Genomic DNA, 20,681 nt, shown 5'->3' with positions numbered 1-20,681 from the left:
TTGAGCCCCCATTGCTATCTTTCCTGGTATATTTAACTTTAGTTCAATTCATGAGGCATGCGTTGATCACCTACTATATGTAAGTAATTATGAGAGATGCTAAAGTCTGTATTAAAAACTTTCTGTATCTGGGAATATATTTAAAGACTATTTCTACTTTTGGCCTTGTAATTCTTAATAAAAGAACCCCTGGAACATCTATGTTTACTATCTACTCATTTGGTACTTGCTACACAGCTTTGTATTTAAGTATGCATATATCTCATTATATCCACCATGGCAATTATAATCAAATTCTTATATTTAGTATGTACTCAAATAACTACCTTAATAAACATATATGTATCTGACAGAAGTCAGAAGTTATCTCCATTCCTTGCATGAAAATAATATTAAGAGATGAACATTCTGAGCTTAATTCCTTTATTTAATTATACATAAAGCCACTATATGGGACCTTGACAAGTAAGATAGAAAAGGGACAAAGCCTTCCCCAACAACAAAAAGGGAAAATAAACCATTTCTCTTCCTTCTATATAGTAGTACTTTGTTGAGTACTGATGGAATATATCAATCAGAAGCAATAATTTTAATGTGTTGGTAAAATATAGTTCCTTTTGGTATATATTTTGCTTTGATATATATATATAAAGATACTGTAATGAAGTTGTGTGACTTCATCTTACTCTCATTTGTAATACATCTATACAAAAAAAGAAAAAAAACAAGGTAAATCCTACTAGAGGAGGACCTTTATCAGAGATATGCCCCAAAGCAGTTAGATGACACCAAGACAACTGTTTCTTCTTCCTAGGCCTGAGATTCCTCATCTAAAAACTTAGAAGAGTGAATGAGATGGTCTCTAAGTTTCTATGATTCATGTACACACATCAATGTATACATCTGCATATACAGTTAAGGCCATATATCCTGGCCTCATGATGCCAGGCTTGGCCATATTACTTACTTAAAGCAAAAGTTACATGTGTGTTTTCTTAAAGCCATCTCTTTCTTCCATTGCCTTAAAAGTAGCAATGACTCCAAACAGGAGTCATTCCTTCAGCTTTGATCCTAGAGTAAAGATGGTATGCAGCAGAAAGTCATGACAACTGACATTAACTAAATGAAATACACCTTTTTTGTTGTTTCTAAGCAGAACCTAATAAAAGCTAAAGACATGAATTTGCTGATAATTCAATGTCCATTCATAGTTAAACTTTAACACACAAAAATTCGAATTCAATTTAAGAGAAAACTGATAATGTAAATTATGACATAATAGAAATAAGTTAGAAAGCAACTTTTAAAAATAAAATATATTGTATTTGTAGTAAAGGAAATTGACTTAACATAAAATTTTCCTTGTCATCTCCAGCTTGAGTCCTTACATGACTATTCCAAGTAAGAATCAACATTTTTTAAAAATTGTTCTTCATCATTAAGATATTCCAAGATAATATTTCCACCATTATATAAAGGGCAATCCTCCTTAGCAATCCAGGTTTCCAAAGTATGATCCAAGGGTAAGGCTTCTCCTGAAGTAATGTGACATAACCTTAACTTCTGTTAAAGAAAATAAATCATACTATAATAAACATGCAGGTACACAGTATCCTAAAGCTTTTAGGGAAAAATTATAATCAATTGTTACCTTAGCTGTTAATTTGTTATTGTCATTTTTAAGACTGGTTAAAGAAGCTGCAAAGTCTATGACCTTTCCAATGCTCCATCGGTGGCAAAAGAACATTGGTTTGCTCTTCTCTTTGCTCCCCTTAGGTAAGAAAACCTGAAAGTAAACTCTTTCTGTCTGCAAAAATAAAAAGTTAAAATACAGATTACATATAGAGAGAACCTCTTTTTGTTTGGTGACTTGTCTTTCCTCCTGGTTAGAGGATTACCCTCTAGTGATGCAACTTTTAGTGGGAATACCAATCACAGTACCCAAGAATCCACCCAAATGCATGTGCATAAGACCCTAGGCTAGGGTGGTCTGTGCAAAGACAAACATGTGACACAAATTAAGCTAATCAAGGTCTTTTCCTGGTGATATGTTAAAAAAACTAGGAGAAGGGAGGAGCATTTTTCCCCCCCAAAAAAAAAAATTTTTTTTGAGTCTTACTGAATTCAACCTAAAGTTGCCTGTAGCTATCCCTCCATAACTCTCAGCTATTCCTGAACTAATGTGGAAAAGTTTCCTCAAGTGGGAAAAAATGATTCCAACACAAAAATGTCAAGCAAAGAGATGGACTCTTTCAACAGGATGAGTCCCAGAATCTGGTCATCCATTGAGATCAAATCAATGCATCACTCCCCATTATAGAAGAAGAAAAAAAAATTGTTTTAAGCTAGTTGTTATCAAGTTTGTCACTTGCAATTGAAAGATTCTTGATACATATAACATTCACCTGTAAGACCTTACTACATATTTTTTTTTAAATTTTATTTATTTATGAGAATGCACAGAGAGGAGAGAGAGAGAGGCAGAGACGCAGGCAGAGGGAGAAGCAGGCTCCATGCACCGGGAGCCCGATGTGGAATTCGATCCCGGGTCTCCAGGATCGCGCCCTGGGCAAAGGCAGGCGCCAAACCACTGCGCCACCCAGGGATCCCGACCTTACTACATATTTAAATACAGCAGGGCTCTTGAGAACAGAGGTCCTAAAAATAAATAAGACAATTAAGTACCTTATCAACAAAACAGAAGGTTCAGAGATTTGGAGGTTCCTATAGTATTTTATGCCCCTTATGCTTCCTTATATTGTAACTTCTTGCTAGATTAAAAAAGTGGGAGAGCAGGGTACTTAGGTGGCTCAGTTGGTTAAGTGTCTGACTCCTGATCACAGCTCAAGTCTTGACCTCAGGGTTATGAGTTCAAGCCCTGTACTGCACTACACACTGGGCATGGAGCCTAGTTAACAATAAATAAGAAATAAATTTAAAATGGGCGGGGCAGGGAGGGAGAAAAGGAACAAAGTTATTTGGCCTCTAATTTCCCCTGATTCCTAAAAATTGCTTTAAAAAAGTACTGACTTACAAACCAATTCATCCTATAATAAAAATTTTGGTATAACTGGACTATCTCTAAATTATACAGGAAAAATCACCATTATTCTAAGATATAATAGATTCAACACAATTTCCCTCTAAGCACTAAGGAATTTAGATTTGTTGAAAACCAATGGAATATACCATAACAGATAACAAGTATTAAAAGAAAAAGTCAAAAATTTAAGCCGTGGGCCAACTCTATAATCTAATAGTTCCTGCTCCAAATTGAAGTAACAAGAGCTTAAATACAAAAGGAAAAAATTTTAAATCTATAGCCTCAGCAAAAAAAAGAAAAAAAATAACACTGAGGATTAAAAATGAAACAACAGCAAACAAGTGATAGGCCAGTTGAGCCACAGACTTTCAAAGCTCCAGAAGAGAAGGTTGTCGTCAAGAGTGTAGCTGTGGGTTAGTGGGAAAAACAGTGTCGCATGGAGATGAAGTACCTGGGTCAGGCTTACTGCCTGGAAGCAGAGACTAAGCATGGGGCTTCTGCTCCAGGAAAGGACACTCAAGAAGGTAATACTGAATGCTGACGTAAGCTACTGCTTACAAAAAACAGTATTTAGGAAGGCAGGGAAGCACAGATAGAACCTCTTGATAGTGAACAAAGCCAAGGTCTTCCAACTCAGTAAATAGATCCACAAAAATCCAAAAGTCTCTGTAGAGCAAAAGCACAAACTGCCAATCTCAAACTTGGATTGCAATCAAAGTCTTGAGTAGATGGGCCAGTGGGAGAAAATGCAAAATTGCTAGAGAGGGAGAAGTGAGTGACCACAGTGAGCAAGATAGTAAGAACCTCCTACTCAAGATGGACATGCAGAATCTGTAAATGGAAATTCAAAACAAAGGTTTAACTTACTATGGGCAGATGAACTAACTTAAAAAAAAGATACTTTTATGGATATATCCATAAAAAAGGAACAAGAAGGTATAAATCAAAAATAGGCTGAAATGAAACAAGACAAGCTATGAGGATCCAATGAGAAATCTACAAACCTTAAAATACAGTTTCTGAGGCACCCAGTGGCTCAGTGGTTTAGCGCCACCTTCACTCCAGGGTGTGATCCTGGAGACCCAGGATAGAGTCCCACATCGGACTCCCTGCATGGAGCTTGCTTCTCCCTCTGCCTGTGTCTGTTCCTCTCTCTCTCTCTGTCTCTCATGAATGAATAAAATCTTTTTAAAAATAAATAAATAAATAAAATACAGTTTCTGAAATAAACACAGACAGGAGAAATTTCAATAATCTTCAATAAAAAAGGTTTAACTGACTGAAAGATGTATTTGAGAAAGTCATCTAGAATGCAGCACAAATTGACATGAAGACAAATTATAAATATCAAAAACATGTCTAACAAAAGGTCAGAAGAGAAGGAAGCGATATTCAGAGATAATGACTAATTTTACAAAAGTAAAACAATAAGTCAAATTAAAAATATACCAAAAAAAAATTAAAAATATACCTCCAGAGCCAATCTAATTAAAATAAATCTATATGTAGAAACACTGCACTGAAATTGCAAAATATCTATGTTCTCTCTTGCTATTTATAATAATTTCTCTCAGTTTCTCCATTTCTCCTTTAAAGTTAGCCCATAATTTTAAGGTTACCCACTGGAGTCCGTCACTCAAAATCTTGTCTCATCAAGACAACTATGAAAATCCTAAGAGGGTTTTTTTTGTTGTTGTTTAAGTATAGTTGACAGACAATGATACATAAGTGTACAGCATAGTGATCTGACAAGTTTATACATTATGCTATGTTCACAAGTATAGCGACCATCTGTCCCCATATATTGTTATTACAATATCATTGACTATATTCCTAATGCTGTGCCTTTTAGTCCCATGACTTATTCATTCCATAACTGGAAGCCTGTATCTCCCACTCCCCTTCACCCATTTTGACTCCTCCCCCGGAAGTTTCATTGAATATAATAAAAACGAATAATATAGATGAATAAAGAATAAAACTAATAAGGAAAATATAGATAGGAATTACATTATCATATCTTAGAACATTCTATAAAGCTATTGCATCAAATCAATTTGGTACCGATATGAGTAAAAAATGAGTGGAATAGAACAGAAAATCTAAAAATGGATCCAGTAAAACTAAATCTTAAGCTTCTCATTAATTGAAATATCAAATATCGCCTTCAATCGGAGAATGGCAAACCAATTGGTGATGGCAAAATTAGCTAAAAAACTGGAAGAAAACAAGATTGGGTCCTTAGCTCATAATATATGCTAAAAACAAATTCCAGATGGATTAAAGACAAATAAATGCAAGATGCAAAGAAAAAAAAATCCTAAAGAAAACCATAGCATGATAAACTATTACCTGTGTTAAGAACATGGTTTCTGAAGCCAGCCCACCTGGTTTCAATTGGTAGTTCTCTACTTAGAATCTATGCTACTAGCAAGTTACTTAACCTTTTTGTGCCTGAATTCTATTAACTGTTAGGCAGAGATAACAGTACATGTCTCACAAGCTTGAGGATTAAATGTGTTAGAAGAGAGCCCAGAACAAAGTAAGTGCTATACCAGTTTTTACTATTATGCTTAAGTAATGAAACAACTACAAGGTAATTCAAACAATATTATTGGAACCTTAGGGCAGGCCTTCTCAACCTTGTCAACCAGAAAATTCTTTATTGTGGGCATTGTCTTATGCATAGTAAGATGTTTAGTAGCATCTCTCACCTATGCCCTCTTTATCCATAGAATCCCCATGTCCAGTTGTGACAAAGCAACCCTTAGGAACAAAAAACACACTCAGTTGAGAACCACTGCTTCAGTGGGAAGGACAGAGGCAGAGGATGTTGTGCTGGTTTTTCCCTTTATACATCTTTTAAAAGCTACACATGCAAAAGCATGTACTAGGTTTGCAATTTTAAAACCATCAAATCAAGATTTCAAAAAAAAAAAGAAATAATCACTAAGACTATAATCAACGGTTTCTAAAGCAGAATAAAAGGAAATATAGAAAATGTAATCAATACAAAAGATGTGAGGAGGGAGAAATAATCAAAGGAAAAGGTTGATGAGCCAAAAGCCTAAGATGGACGAAATATGTTCAAATGTATCAGCGATCACAATAAATATAAATGGATTCAACTCACCTATAAAAGAGCGATAAAATCAATCTGGATTTAAAAAAAAAAAAAAGAAAGAACAAAGTCCAGCTATATGCTGCTTACAAGAGACACCCTAAACCAAAACACAGGAAAGGTGAATATAAAGAAATTTTACAGAGACGTAATAGTTAACTATTCACTAAAAGAAAGCCAGTGAAACAATATTATCATTCAAAATAGAGTTGAAGGCAAAATTAATAAAGATATAATGAAGAAACTCCAAGTACCTGATAACATGTTTGGAAAAACCATTAGAATTACAAAAAAAGATATCTGACAAAACCAGTTATAGTGGGAGACTTTAACACCCTCAGTCTCAGAAACTGATAGATCAAGCAGACCAAAAATTAGTATGCACATACACACAGACATGCATACGAATACACACAAATGGGAGGGTGGCAGGAGAAAGACTACAAATGACAAAACAAAAAGAGCAAAATGTAAATAATTAGTTCTTTAGCACATAAAGAATATGGAAAAATTCTTTGTAGTACTCTTATTAACTTTTCTGTGTTTAAAACTATCAAGTTACTAAATAAATAACCCCACACCAAAACGAGTAGGTTGAAAATAAATTCACTATTTAATATGGGAAGATGGAAAAAGAACACCAGATAATCTAAGCAAAGCAGATAAAAGGAAATAATATAAAAGCAGAATTTAGTAACACAGAAAAAAAAAAAAAACCTCAAAAAACAAATACAGTAGAGAGATCAATAAAACCAAAATATGGTTCTTTATAACAACTAAAATATAAATTAAAAATAACACATATGCACAAACCTCTAGCAAGATTATTCAAGGGGAAAACAAAGAAAAGTATAAATGAAAAATACTAACAATGAAGTGGAATGCACTACGAAAGACATAAGAGATTTTGGAACATAAGAGAATAAGCTGAACAACTATGTAACAAACTGGAAAATCTACATCAAACAGGAAGTTTTGAAACAAATTTATATTTACTAAAATTTGAGGTGCCTGTGTGGCTCAATTGGTTAACTGACTCTTGATTTCATCTTAGGCCATGATCTCAAGGTTGTGAGATCCAGCCTGTGGAACTCCATGTCAGGATCTGTGCTCTGAGGGAAGTCTGCTTGAGACTCTCTCCTTCCCTCTTAGCCCTGTCCCCTGCTCAGGTGCTCACTCTAATAAATAAAATCTTCAAAAAAAAATTTGCCAAAATTTCAGATGACTATCCAAATAAACCAAGAACTATTTAACACAATGAAATAGTATTCAAAATCCTCACCTCAAAAAAGGCAACAGATTCAAAGGTTGTAACACCTTTTAAAACAACCCTTCAGGAACATATAATCTCCACTCTCTACAAAAATTTCAAAGAATTAAAAAAAGCCACAACTAATTTTATGTGTATAATCTTGGTACTAATATCACAACCACTACTAATATATTCATTAATCACCTAGCAGTGCATTTTAAAGAAATTACAAATCACAGTCAAGTAATTTATTGTGATATATGTCGGTGCTTCAACAAAAAGATTGATTAATGTAAAACGTTTGTAAAGAAAAGGCACCTGATCATCCTGTTGGATGTAGAAGGGGGAAAAAAAAAAAAAAACCTTACAGTAAGAATTCATACCTATTCATGATATAAATTCCTAGCAAACTAGGAAAAGTACTGCTAACTTGATGAAAGCTACTACCAAAACTTTACAGAAAATATAGTATTTGATGATGAAACTTTAAAGTCATTTGCATTTAAGTGCAAAAAGTGCTTAAGATGCCTACTGTCACCTACATTATTCAAGACTTTCAGGAGATTTCAGCCAGTGCTGAGAAGGGGGAAAGTTGGGGGGGGGGGGGGGGACCATAAAACTGTCATTTGTAGAAGATATGGCTACACAGAAAACATCCCAGAAAATCTACAAACTATGGGAACTATTAGAAAGATTATTTGCTAGAAAAAAGGACAACATACAACAATGAGCAATAGTCAGGAAAATATATATATATTTTAAAGTTATGATTTACAATAGCAGCAAAAATGATGAGGAGCCTAAAATATATAAATATGTATAAGCATTATAAAACATTAAAGACATTTTTAAAAAACCTAAAGAACAACTGGAAATCATAGACATGGATGGGAGGAATCAAAATTCTGAAGATGTCAACTGCCTCTAATCTAAAATTTAACATAATTCCTATTAAAATTACAATTTCAAAGAATAGGACAAAGTGATCCTAAAATTTTTACAAATGAATAAATTTTTACAAAAGAATAGATGTGGTTGAAAGTAAAGAATAAGGTAGAATGACTTCTCCTACTAATTATAAAACTATGATAATTAAAGCAGTTTGATATTAATGCAAAGATAGACAACCGAACCAAAGGAAATGAACTGAGATCCTTAAATTAGTCCTACAAGTATGAAACACTCTGGTGTATGACAAAGGTATCAATGTAAGGATGAACTCTTCAATATCTTATGACAATCAGAAATCCCTCGGGGGAGAAAAAATATTTCACTTACAAATTCCAAATGGAACAAAGAGTTAATAAATATTTTTAAAACTTTTAAAGGAAATTATAAGAAAATCTTAAACAACTTATTTCAAAAGGTACAAATCTTAAGGATTTAAGTAACTGAGTACATTAAAATTTTAAAGTCTGAACTGCTAAAGAAATCAAAAAGTAAAGACAAGTCATATACTGAGAAGATGTGAAATCCACTTACTCAAAGCATTAGAATTCAGAATATATAAAAAGTCCTCTAAATTTTTTAAAGTGCCAAAAAAAAACCCAATAGAATAATGTGCAAAGGATATGAATTCAGACATAAAATGGCCAATAAATCAATGCAAAGTGGCTGAACCTTATTAGTCACAAAGGAAATTCAACTTTATAGTTCAGTAAGTTTAGAAACAAACACTGAAACTCTCAGACACCACAGGAAGGAGATAAATCAGAATAACCACTGACAGCAGAAAGCTGATAATATCTAGTAAAGCTGAAGATGAGCAAACCCCATGACCCAGCTTTTCTATTTCTAGAGATACTACTACAGCAGCATTTTTCAATCTGATGGTCTCACTCCTTTAAGGGTTATAAAATCAACAATCTTTAAGATAAAACAAAATAGAACAAAAGCCATCAGAGAATGTTAACACAAAAGGCTAATATATAATATAAAACTAGGTATTACTTACTGAAACTGTGTTGAAGTATGTATATACATAGGTATGTATGTACATACTGGGAGATTACATAAAATACGATTGATATTATGGAGTCTTAAAGGGACCACGCTAGAAGAGGGTGGTTTTAAAGGGACCACCCATTCCCATACATACACAAGGATGTTCACTGTTGCAACAGTTTATAATAGCAAAAGATAAGGAAAAAATCTGAATCTTGTTCATTAGGAAAATGGATTAACTGTGGTATATTCATACTGTGGAATAATGTGCACCTATCAAAATGAATGAACCAGACTAAATGTATCAGCATGGATAAGTGTTAAAAACATGATGCCAAGTGGGAAAAAAAAAGGTTGAAAAAGAATACATATGGTTCACTGACAAGTCTGTAAAGTGAAAAAACTCAAAACTATATACCATGCAATACTAGTAACAATACATATCACGTTCAGATTAATTGTTACTTGATGGGTGGGAGGAATGAAAAGGGCACTTCAATTATATTTGGGAACACTGTTTTTCCAAATCTGAGACCAACCTGTGGCAATGACTTATCTCCATCAGCACGCATCTTTAATTTCATCAACGCTACCTTTGCAGCTGTTTCACTATTTTTTGCACCTTTCCTTCGTTTACTTGACGTCTCTCCGGTCTTAGAATCTAAAAAATAAGCTTAAGTATATAAGCACGTAGAATTTTTAATTACATTTTCCAGAGTTCTATTATTAGTTATGGCCTTGAAATGTATACAGATTACAAACAATAGAGCTAGAGACACCACACTCTTCGTTGGTATCATACTTAAGTGACCATTATAAAACATCTTTAGGGCAGCCTGGGTGGCTCAGCGGTTTAGCACCACCTTCAGCCCAAGGCGTGATCCTGGAGATCCGGGATCGAGTACCACGTTGGGCTCCTGCATGGAGCCTGCTTCTCCCTCTGCTTCTCCCTCTGCCTGTGTCTTTGTCTCTGTCTTTCTCATGAATAAATAAATAAATTCTTAAAAAAAAAAAATTAAACTAACCAGAGGGACGGTCTACGTCACAGATCTATTCTTCCTGGCACTTCAGATTATCAGCAGCATTCACAGAACAGCTGATGAGATTTAAGATTAGTATTTAGAGAAAGCAGAGCACTACACTAGCGTTATGAGTGCCACTTCCAGCCATGATAGTTAACCAGCTGACCTAAGTGGCCCAGTAAAAGACCATCTGGTAGGGTACACTTCCATGAGGCCATTAGGAACACCTTCTATACCTTGCAAGCTGACTTAAGAAGCAGGACTCCATAACAGATAAGGAAACATGGGCAGACCGGGTGGCTTAACGGTTTAAGGCCACCTTCAGCCCAGGGCGTGATCCTAGAGACCCAGGATCAAGCGCCTGCTTTTCCCTGTTCTGTCTCTGCCTCTCTCTATCTCTCATGAATAAATAAATCTTTAAAAAAAAAAAAAAAAGGAAACAATAAAACAAGCTTTCTAGATACTTGCCAATAATGTCTTTAACAAGTTTCTGAGTGGCAACCATACGAGGCCTAGGAATTTCCAGTTTTTCACATTCATGATCCGATTGATGACGGTGCCTAAGAGCAACAGAAGAGGGACACTAGTTCATGTATTTGCATACTACTTAAATATATACAGAATTTGAATGGTGTGAGTGATTACCTCAGGCAAAAATTCTTCTCACAATAAGGACATGTAACTGGCACAAGCTCTCTTTCCGCACAGTCCTTGAATGAGCATGGGTAAGATGTAGGCTTATCTGACTTCAGTCTCTCATGGATTACAGTCACCTGAAAATGTACAAAGGAGCAGTAGCATTATATATTCCACATTTAAAGCAAAGTAACACCTATTTAGAAGGCAACGTTCATATCATTTTTGCTTAAACTTGTCAGAACTTACATATAACAGATTATAATAAATGTGTGAGAAATGACTGCTGTGCTGACTGTTCTACATTTTCATAACTTTCTTACTGCAGGATACTTATCTTCTAAGTCAAATTAAAATGACTATTCAGTTACTCTTCATAATTTAGTCTTCTAAATTGTAAACTTTGTATCAGTCCTAAACAAAGATCCCTAGGTAATCATCTCATTAACCCTCATATAGCAAGTCATAACAACTTTCTAGGCCAATTTTAGGAAGTTAAATATATTATTTATATGAGAAAACTTAAAATTATGTTTATCCATGATATAGAACATTGAAGATGGTTTTCATCATGATATACTCTCTATTCTGCTACATTCTCTACTCTGCATTATTGTATTACCAGCAAATACTACAATAGACGAAGAAGAGATATTATAAGATTAAAAAAAGAAAAAATCCAGGTCAGGCTAGTTTGAGTTTTATGTAACTAGGTTTCTAGAGTTGAATGAATTTAGTGAAATAATTTCTTAAAGTCTACAACCAAAGAGCATTCCTCCGTATGAATGGTAGTTCTATCTTGTTGGAATTAACTTCTTGACTATTTTTCCAAATTTGGTCTAATGTTCTAATGGTAAAATGATTTTCATTATTTAATAAGATCTAATTGACACTGTATGAGAGACATTTATAGAAATCAAAAGATATCATAAGAAAAAGGAAAGCAAAGATTTACAACCTGTAGAAGACACATTGTATGACTATTTCTCTCCAATTATTCCTGCATAATACCAAAATGTTAATTTTTATTTTCCTCACATAAATCACCTAAACCGCAAATGAACAGATTTGGACTGAAGCTCTTTTAACCTTCATTTTCTATAATTGAGAGAACAGATATAAAAATCCTCAGTAAAGTGCTTGGTAAATGCTGGATAGGAATAAATATCAATTGAAAAATGTGAGGCACATGCTTTCTTCCAAATGGAGTGAATTCAGTTTAACTTCCTGACTCTCTGATCAAAGGAGGTAAAGCAACTTCTTTTTTAACTTATCTTATTATAAATTTGAGAAAATTACATTTGGCATGGTGGGCTGTTTTCTCTTCTTCTCTGTTCAAATTGAACTGCCCTCAAGGGAGGAGGACTAACCTGGGGGAGCACTGCTGTAACTAGTGGGTAAATCTGCTTAATTCTAGATTTTCTTTCTAGCCTCTTAGGCTTTGCACTAAGCCTAATCATTCAATTTACCCTTTATAAGTAGTAACAATGATATTTTGGCTTCTATCAGCTCTTATAAATCTCACAATTTGATCAGAATTGGGGTGGGGATGTTATTGGACTACAGGGATGTTTGTGGTGATGTCAGGCTGACTGAGTCAGAACAAGTTTTAACCACAGAATCCCAGCATCAGGAAATAGAGAAAATGAACAAAACTGTGAAGAAAACTTGAAGGAGTATATGATGAGGATGTTAACTGTTGGGCTGGCGAGACTGGGAACCTCAAAACGGCAGACCCCAGGTCAGCAACCTCCCAATACGGCCACCTTGGCACCCTACCCTAACTTAGCACACAAAGACCTGTAACCCTTGCCCTAACTGGAATGCCACCATACTCCCATCTTCCCGCCAACACCACCTTACCTCCCTACCCTAACTTAGCTTACAAAAAACCTGTAATCCTTGCCCTAATAGGAATGCCACCCCGCCCCCATCTTCCTGCCGAAAATTCTTTATAGACCCCCCTGTGGTTTGCCTGGGCCAGACTTCCCTGACTCAAGCCCCTCTGAGTCACAGAACCTCACCAGGGAGCACTCCCCATTAAAGCACTCTTGAACTTACTGCCTGGCTCTGCCATTTTTAATTTCTCTGCCATTCATTTGGGAAAAACCTAACATTAATCCCATAGTATATTTATATAGAGCCCACAGCTGTAAGTGGGCTACCCAAACATAACTGCAATGCACAAGACTTATAACACTTTATAAATACCAAGGAGATCAATTTTTCTTTAAAACAAACTGAGAATAACAACAGAAAATGTACTAAGAGTTTCTTTATATGATCGATTTAATATGCCAAGTTCTAATCTGTGGTACACTGGTTTTAAGTTCAATCAGATTCTGAATGAAAGTACATAAACACAAACATATTTTATTAGGAGAACTAGTAACATACCTCAGGGCAGCTATGTGACTCTCTGCTTCTGTGTTCAAGGCTTAAATGATTAAAAAAAAAAAAAGGCAAGTTTATTTAAATGCAATAAACTAATGTACTTAAAGGTAACTGTAGTAATTGGATATATTTTAATGATTAGTATCCTTAAGATCAGTTACTCACACTACACTAATAACTCTGCATATAAGAATAAACTGAAATGCCAGACAAATTAAAGATAGAACATCTATAGTCTCAAAAGTTTCAAAACCCAACTGTTCAACTTCAGTATGAATAAAAACAATTCACCACTCTAAACTACCTCTGAATGCTTTAAGGTGTGTACAAATACAAAGAGTCTTTTTTTTTTTTTTTTAAGAGTCTTTTAATCTCTTATTTCTCCAAGACCATCAGGAATAAAATGTCAAAGTGCTCTAGTTCTGAAGGACTTAAAAATGTGCATTACTTTTATTTAATCCTAATAAATGTTTTTGAGTTATTTTCTGAAGATAATTTATTCTTTCTGTGTTCTATTTAATAAATTAAATGCCTAAAACACGGGGGCGCCTGGGTGGCTCAGTTGCTTAAACGTCTGCCTTAGGCTCAGATCAGGACGTCAGGGTCCTGGGATTGAATCCCAAGGCCTGCTTCTCCCTTTCCGTCTCCTCTTCTGCCCCTCTCTGTGTTTGCGCTTGCGTGCTCACACCCTCTAATAAAATCTTAAAAAAAAAAAAAAAAAGCCTAAAACATGAAAGTTTAACTACAAAGAAAACACATTTTCTAAAATCCCTGGTTAGTTCCCAGGTTTTACTTTGCATGTAATGTGTGTGCAAAGGATGTGTAATATCCAATTAAAGAGATGTATAGGTTGGGCTCATTTTAATTAATAAAATACCTAGATTGTTTTCTACCATATTCTTTATATTGTGGATATGTTCTCTCATGTGATTACAAGACCCAAATATAACTTTTATGTAAAAAAAAAAAAAAAAAAAAAAAAATCACACATAAATCCATTTCTGAAAGTTTAAAGTGTAGCCACATATATGCACAAGTAATCAGAGCCTAAGACTATACTTTTTTCTAAGTAATTACTATAAAATATCAATGGCTAAAGTAAAAACTAAATCATTCTGCTTTTCAGAAATAAATCTCCTATTACAAACATTAAAATTACACCCAATCTGGGCAGCCCGGGTGGCTCAGCAGTTTAATGCCGCCTTCAGCCCAGGGCCTGATCCTAGAGACCCGGGATCGAGTCCCACATCAGGCTCCCTACATGGAGCCTGTTTCTCCCTCTGGCTGTATCTCTGCCTCTGTGTGTTTGTGTCTCTCATGAATAAATAAAAGCTAAATAAATAAATAAATAAATAAATAAATAAATAAATAAAATTACACCCAAATCCTGCATAAAAAACTTACCAAAATACTCCTGAACAACCATCACACACAAATGGAAGAAAATCTAAAATGGGGGGAAAATGTTATATGCACTAGTCAGTATTTGATTTTGATTTAGTTTTCTTAAAAACATTCTTAAAGTACTAAATGACATCTATAGGAGAACTCTTTTTGACCAATAGACTAGTGTAGGAAGTAATGGTTAAATAAAAGCTATCACAACCTCAAGCACTCTGAGAATAACTGGATCATCAGGAGATAAATGTTCTTTGTAGCAGTCTGCTAAGTCAGAAAAAAAGTACTGGGTTTTTTTGGATGCCCAGATTTACTCTATGTTGTTTGAGTACTGTATACTGCAAAAACCCTGCATTTGTAGTGAAAATCCTGTGTTTCATTTCTGATTCCTCAGTTTACCTATTTGGCAAGGTTAAGCACACTATTTAATAGTAGAGTTTTGTGGGGGATGGAAGGAAGACAGCAGCATAGGAGGATCCTGAGCTCATCTCCTCCCAGACACGCTGAGACAACAGCTACATCTGAAAAACACCTGAAGATACCAAATAGACCTTCCCTACTTAATGCTACAAAGGGAGCCATTTTGGAAGGGTAGGAGGGGTAGACACACAGTTGGGAACCAAATCTGAGGTAAGACTAACCATAAATGAGATACCACAAGCACAGAGAAGCTAGAGGATCAGAGCCTGGACCAGGCACCCCAGCTCCTGGGAACCTGTACTGGAAAGAGGAGTCCTCATAATGTCCGACTTTGAAAACCAGTGGGCTAACCTTCACAAGCTCTTAAAATCAGTGGGGCATGGGACACCTGGGTGGCTCAGTGGTTGAGCGTCTTCCTTTGGCTCAGGGCGTGATCCTGGAGCCCCAGGATCGAGTCCCACAACGGGCTCCCTGCATGGAGCCTGCTTCTCCCTCTGCCTGTGTCTCTGCCTCTCTGTGTGTCTCTCGTGAATAAATAAATAAAATCTTTAAAAAAAATAAAATAAAATCAGCGGGGCTTACCTCCAGGTACTTTAAAGATCTCTAAGAGCTGAGTCCTCACCCTTAAAAAGCTAGAATAAGTAACAGGTGGCAACTAGCACAGAAGCAGCAGTTTGAAAAACAACTGGGGTATTCATGAAGGCAATTTATTTACTAATCTTAGAATGTGCAATAGAGGGACAAGGATCTTCAGACTTTTCAAAGAACAAAAGTGCTAGGGGACACCATTTCTCTTTCCCTTTCTCAGGTGATTCCTGGATACTTGGAGGAGCCAGCACTAACACTCTGCAACCACCTTGCTAGTACGGTGTGTCTGCCCACGCATTCACCTGTGTTCCTACCCCATCCAACCTGCTTACCTCAGCAGACTCCCTCCATAGTGGCTCCTCTCCTGCCATACCTGTGAGCAGGTCCCAGTACCACTCCAAAGGGACTCCTGCCCTGGGGAGATGCAGATACCCCACATACCAGCATGCCCAAAATTCCAGCAACTTCTAGCCGGCCACACAGGGAGAAAGCCCTGGCATTCAGTGGGACCACAGAGGCTGATAGCAGGCACCTAGTCTGACTGCTAGTCTGCCCATTTACAAGCCCAACAAACTTCTCAACAGTGCAGAAACAAACTCTACCTGGTGTGCCCATAGCAGGCAAAATAAGTCATTGCAGCCAATAGGGCTGAACGTAAATGAGTACAATGTACAACAGTAGTGGGCATGCAGGCCAGAGAGAAGATATCCCTGGAGCATCTGGTTTTGGTGACCAGGTGGCGTTGTACTACAAAGCATCACTGGACCTTTTCTACACACATACACTAACTTTCAAGACCAACATACATTAGCTGATCTAATACATGGAAACACAGAACTACACAACATGAGACAGAGGAATATGCCCCACATTAAAGAACAGTACAAAAATCACAGCAAATGAGTTAAAAGAAACTGTGATAAGCAATACGCCCAATAAAGAAAACAATAGTCATAAAGATACTCACTGGACTTGAGAAAAGAATGGATGATGTCAGTGAAAACTTCAACATAGATATAGAAACTATAAAACAGAACTAGTCGGAGATGAAGAATTCAATAACCGAAATAAACACACTAGAGAGAACAAGAGATGAGAGGTAGAGGAACAGATTAACAATCTAGAAAGACAGGATCATGAAAAGCAACCAAGCTAGAGTAAAAATAAAAAATGAGAATAGGATAAGGGAACTCAGCATCATCAAGTGTACTAACATTCACGTTATAGGGAACCCAAAAGAATAGAGAGAACAGGGCAAAAAAACTTATCTGAGGAAGGAAACAGACATCCATACCCAAGAAGCAAAGAGAACCTCCAAAAAGATGAACCCAAGGAGGTCCATACCAAGACACATGATAATTAACATAGAAAAACGTAATGATAAAAGAGATAATTTTAGAGGCACTTCAGTGGTTCAGTTGGTTATGCATCTGACCCTTGGTTTTGGCTCAAGTCATGATCGCAGGGTCATGAGATTGAGCTCTGCACTGGGTTCCATGCTGGCATGGAACCTGCTTAAACTTCTCTCTCCCTCTCTTGGCCTCTCCTATCCCTACTCTCTAAAAAGGACAATGTTAAAAGCAGAAAAAAATACCTAATACGTAATAAAAAGAATGCAAGCCTAACACTAAAGAAAGTCATCAAACCACAAGGGAAGTGAGCAAGAGAAGAAGGGACAGGTGAACTACAAAAACAAAATCACATTGAGCTATCATGACCTTAAATCTGTCACAATGGCTAAAATCAAAAACACAAGAAAAAATAAGTATTGGTGAAGACGTGAAGAAAAAGGGACCTTCACACACTATTGGTGGGAATGTAAATTGGTGCTGCTACTCTGAAAAACAGTATGGAGTTTCCTCAAAAAATTAGAATTAGAACTATCATATGATCCAGTAATCTTACTACTAAGTATTGACCCAAAGAAAATAAAAGCATTAATTTGAAAAGACCTATGCACCCTTATGTTTTACGGCAGCATTATTTTCAATAGCCAAGATATGGAAACAACCCAAGTGTCCAATGATAGATGAGTGGATAAAAATGTAGTACGTATATATACACTACGGAATATTACTCAGCCATAAAGAAGAATGAGATCTTGCCATTCCTGACATGGATGGACTAGAGAATATTATGCTAAGTGAAATAAGACAGAAAAGACATACCATGTGATTTCACTTGTATGTGGAAGCTAAAAACAAAACAGAGAAACCAAAAAACTCACTCTTAAATACACAAATCAAACTGCTGGTTACCAGAGGAGAGGAGGGTCGGCAGATTGGTGAAATAGATAAAGGGAATTAAGAGGTACAAATTCCAGCTATAAATAATTAAGTCACAGAAATGAAAAGCATAAGGAATATAGTCAATATTATAATAACACTGGATGGTGACAATGACATTTATCATGGTAAGCAGTTATATATGGAATTGCTGAATCGATTGTACATCTGAAACTAATATAACATATGTTAATGATGTCAATTTAAAAAGTCATAGAAAAGTACAATGAACCATCCACATCACTTAGTAAGAAAAAATTAGTAGAGCTTTGGATACATACATATACTTGATATAGAATGTAGTATAGTATGTTGTATGTGTACTTATACACACAAAACCAAAGCACTATTAGGTAATATAAAGATACACATATAAGCACATCAGGTCTCTGTGTACATGTTATTTTAAGATTTTATTTATTCATAGAGACACACACAGAGAGAGAGAGAGAGAGAGAGAGGCAGAGACACAGGCAGAGGGAGAAGCAGGCTCCATGCAGGGAGCCTGAGGTGGGACTTGATCCCGGGTCTCCAGTATCAGCCCCGGGCTGAAGGGGCGCTAAACCGCTGCGCCAGCCACCGGGGCTGCCCTCTGTACATGTATTTATGTATGTTTGTACATATATATTTCTATACAATATATCACACCTACTTCACAGGTTTTGGTTTGCGAAACCAAATGAGATACATGTAAAAAATAGGAATGGTAAGTAGCTATAAGAATAACTGCAACAATTAACTTGTTTTGAATATGCTGGACTCAGAAAAATCCTGTGGTGACGTGGGAGAAATGTGTTCAAAGAAATTTCAGAAATTCAATAGATGAATTGATACTGCCAAATTTAGCCTTTCTTTCCCTTCTGTAGAGGAACAACTAAGGAAATGAATTTCTGAAAAGCACACAGAAGTATTTACTCTTCCACTAGACACAATCACCCTCTAATTGTTTTGACTGCACCTCCTACTACAGTACAGTCAAGTGAAGCTGGATACGTCCAAGGTCACCACTTTTACAGAGTGAAAACAAAAGGCACTGCACTTGAGAGAGGACTACAATTGCCCTCACAAGATCTCAACCAAAACAGGAAGAGGTCCTATTATAACCCAAAGGGATCCCTGGATAATTCTGCTTTTGGGACAAGGAGGGCTGAATACAGTCCTTCCTCAGAAGTAAGCTAAATGGGGATCCCTGGGTGGCTCAGCTGTTTAGTGCCACCTTCAGCCCAGGGTGTGACCCTGGGGTCCAGGGATCGAGTCCCACGTCGGGCTCCCTGCATGGAGCCTGCTTCTCCCTCTGCCTGTGTCTCTGCCCTTCTGTCTCTCATGAATAAATAAAATCTTTCTTTAAAAAAAAAAAAAACTATATTAAAAAAAAGTAGGCTAAATGATTGGCCCTCCTTATGAAGGCATGATACTGTGAGCATGTTTCATGCTAAAAAAAAGTACGTTATACGTTTGTCAACAAGAGGAAACTGAAGCATATAATAATATTCTTATGTGTTTCAAATTGGGGGAAAAAAATTGTGCATGCTTGCTATCTTGAGACTTCTGGTGATGAACTAAATCTTCAAGGCACACCAAGAGGACCCGGAGGGAAGAGCGAAGATCCAGGTAACCTCCTCGACACTATCTTTCTATCCGTTCAGAAGCTAAGGGAGATGTAGGACGCTCATTTAGTAGCCTCTCCATCCTAACCCCCTCCCCACTACTCCAAGAAGGCTAAACGCTGGCCTCGTTTCACATACGACCTGTACTCTAAGAGACCCTGGAGGGCGGCAGATCCACGGACTCAGTCATCGTGCACACGTGAGACAAACCTGACTCAGAACCCAGGTGGCCACGCTTCTCTGTGAACGACCGACAGGGAAACACGGGTTCCCTGAACAGCTGGCCACGCCGGCCCGGGGTGGAACCCAGACTGCGAGCCACGGGAGTCGGAGGAGACGGTGCCCCTGCGCCCCCGCCCGCGGCAGGCAGCGCCCCTCGCCCGCGAGGACGCCCGAGAGCGGGGGCAGCGCGCACGGCTCCCTCCAGAGGCCGCACGCTCGCCCCAGCCGCCCTCGCTGCCGGCCACCCCGCCTCCCCACGCCGCGCCCCGGCGCGCGGCCGCCCCTCGCCCGCCACCGCCCTCCGCGAGGGCGCAGCGGGGCTCGGGTCCGCCCCGCCGCTGGCTAGGGGGCGCGGGGTCACCTCGCCGCCGGCAGCGCTCCACCTGGCAGTGCCGCCCCACGTCCAGCTCCGCCATCACTCCGCGCCGCAAGGGGCGGGGCTGCGGCGCACGCGCGGCGCCTGCTGGGACCGGGGCGGACCCGGTGGGGGGGGAGGAGAGGGGACGGGGGGCGGGCCCGGGCCGAGGAGGGGTGCAGGGGCCGTGCCGGGGCCGGGGCAGGTGGGCGGAGGCGTGGCGGGCTCCGGGCGAGGAGGGGTGCGGAGGCCGTGGCGGGGCCGGAGGAGGGGACCGGGGGCGTGGCGGGGCCGGGGAGGGGCATGGCGGGGGCGTGGCAGAAGGGGGCCGGGGGCGTGGCGGGTCCGGGCCGGGTAGTGGGGGGCGGGGTGCGGGGGGGACGTGCGGAGACTG

At 37.9% G+C, this 20,681-nt stretch overlaps 1 protein-coding gene across 1 annotated transcript; it reads right to left on the bottom strand.

The window, feature by feature from the left end:
- Nucleotides 1-406: 406 nt before the first annotated feature.
- Nucleotides 407-20,404, bottom strand: ZFAND1 (zinc finger AN1-type containing 1). Its single transcript, XM_072804107.1, has 8 exons — nucleotides 20,294-20,404; nucleotides 14,817-14,859; nucleotides 13,416-13,455; nucleotides 11,028-11,155; nucleotides 10,851-10,942; nucleotides 9,900-10,021; nucleotides 1,652-1,807; nucleotides 407-1,563 (listed from the first exon to the last, which is right to left on the bottom strand). Exons 1-8 carry the CDS (start codon nucleotides 20,346-20,348, stop codon nucleotides 1,393-1,395), a joined length of 807 nt encoding a protein of 268 aa, XP_072660208.1. The 5' UTR covers nucleotides 20,349-20,404; the 3' UTR covers nucleotides 407-1,392.
- Between the last annotated feature and the right edge of the window lie 277 nt (nucleotides 20,405-20,681).

This window comes from Canis lupus, chromosome 28 (genome assembly GCF_048164855.1).
Source record: "Canis lupus baileyi chromosome 28, mCanLup2.hap1, whole genome shotgun sequence".
In the NCBI taxonomy this organism is placed as follows: domain Eukaryota; kingdom Metazoa; phylum Chordata; class Mammalia; order Carnivora; family Canidae; genus Canis; species Canis lupus.
The sequence above is the reverse complement of the archived record's forward strand: the minus strand, read 5'-3'. Positions and strand labels throughout refer to the sequence as shown.

Coding starts and splice junctions, on each gene's coding strand:
- ZFAND1 (XM_072804107.1), bottom strand. CDS start 20,348: ATGGCGGAGCTGGACGTGGGGCGGCACTGCCAGGTGGAGCGCTGCCGG. Junction 11,156..13,415: donor AGTCACATAGCTGCCCTGAG/GTATGTTACTAG, acceptor GTACATTTTCAG/GTGACTGTAATCCATGAGAG. Junction 1,808..9,899: donor GAGATAAGTCATTGCCACAG/GTTGGTCTCAGA, acceptor TTATTTTTGCAG/ACAGAAAGAGTTTACTTTCA.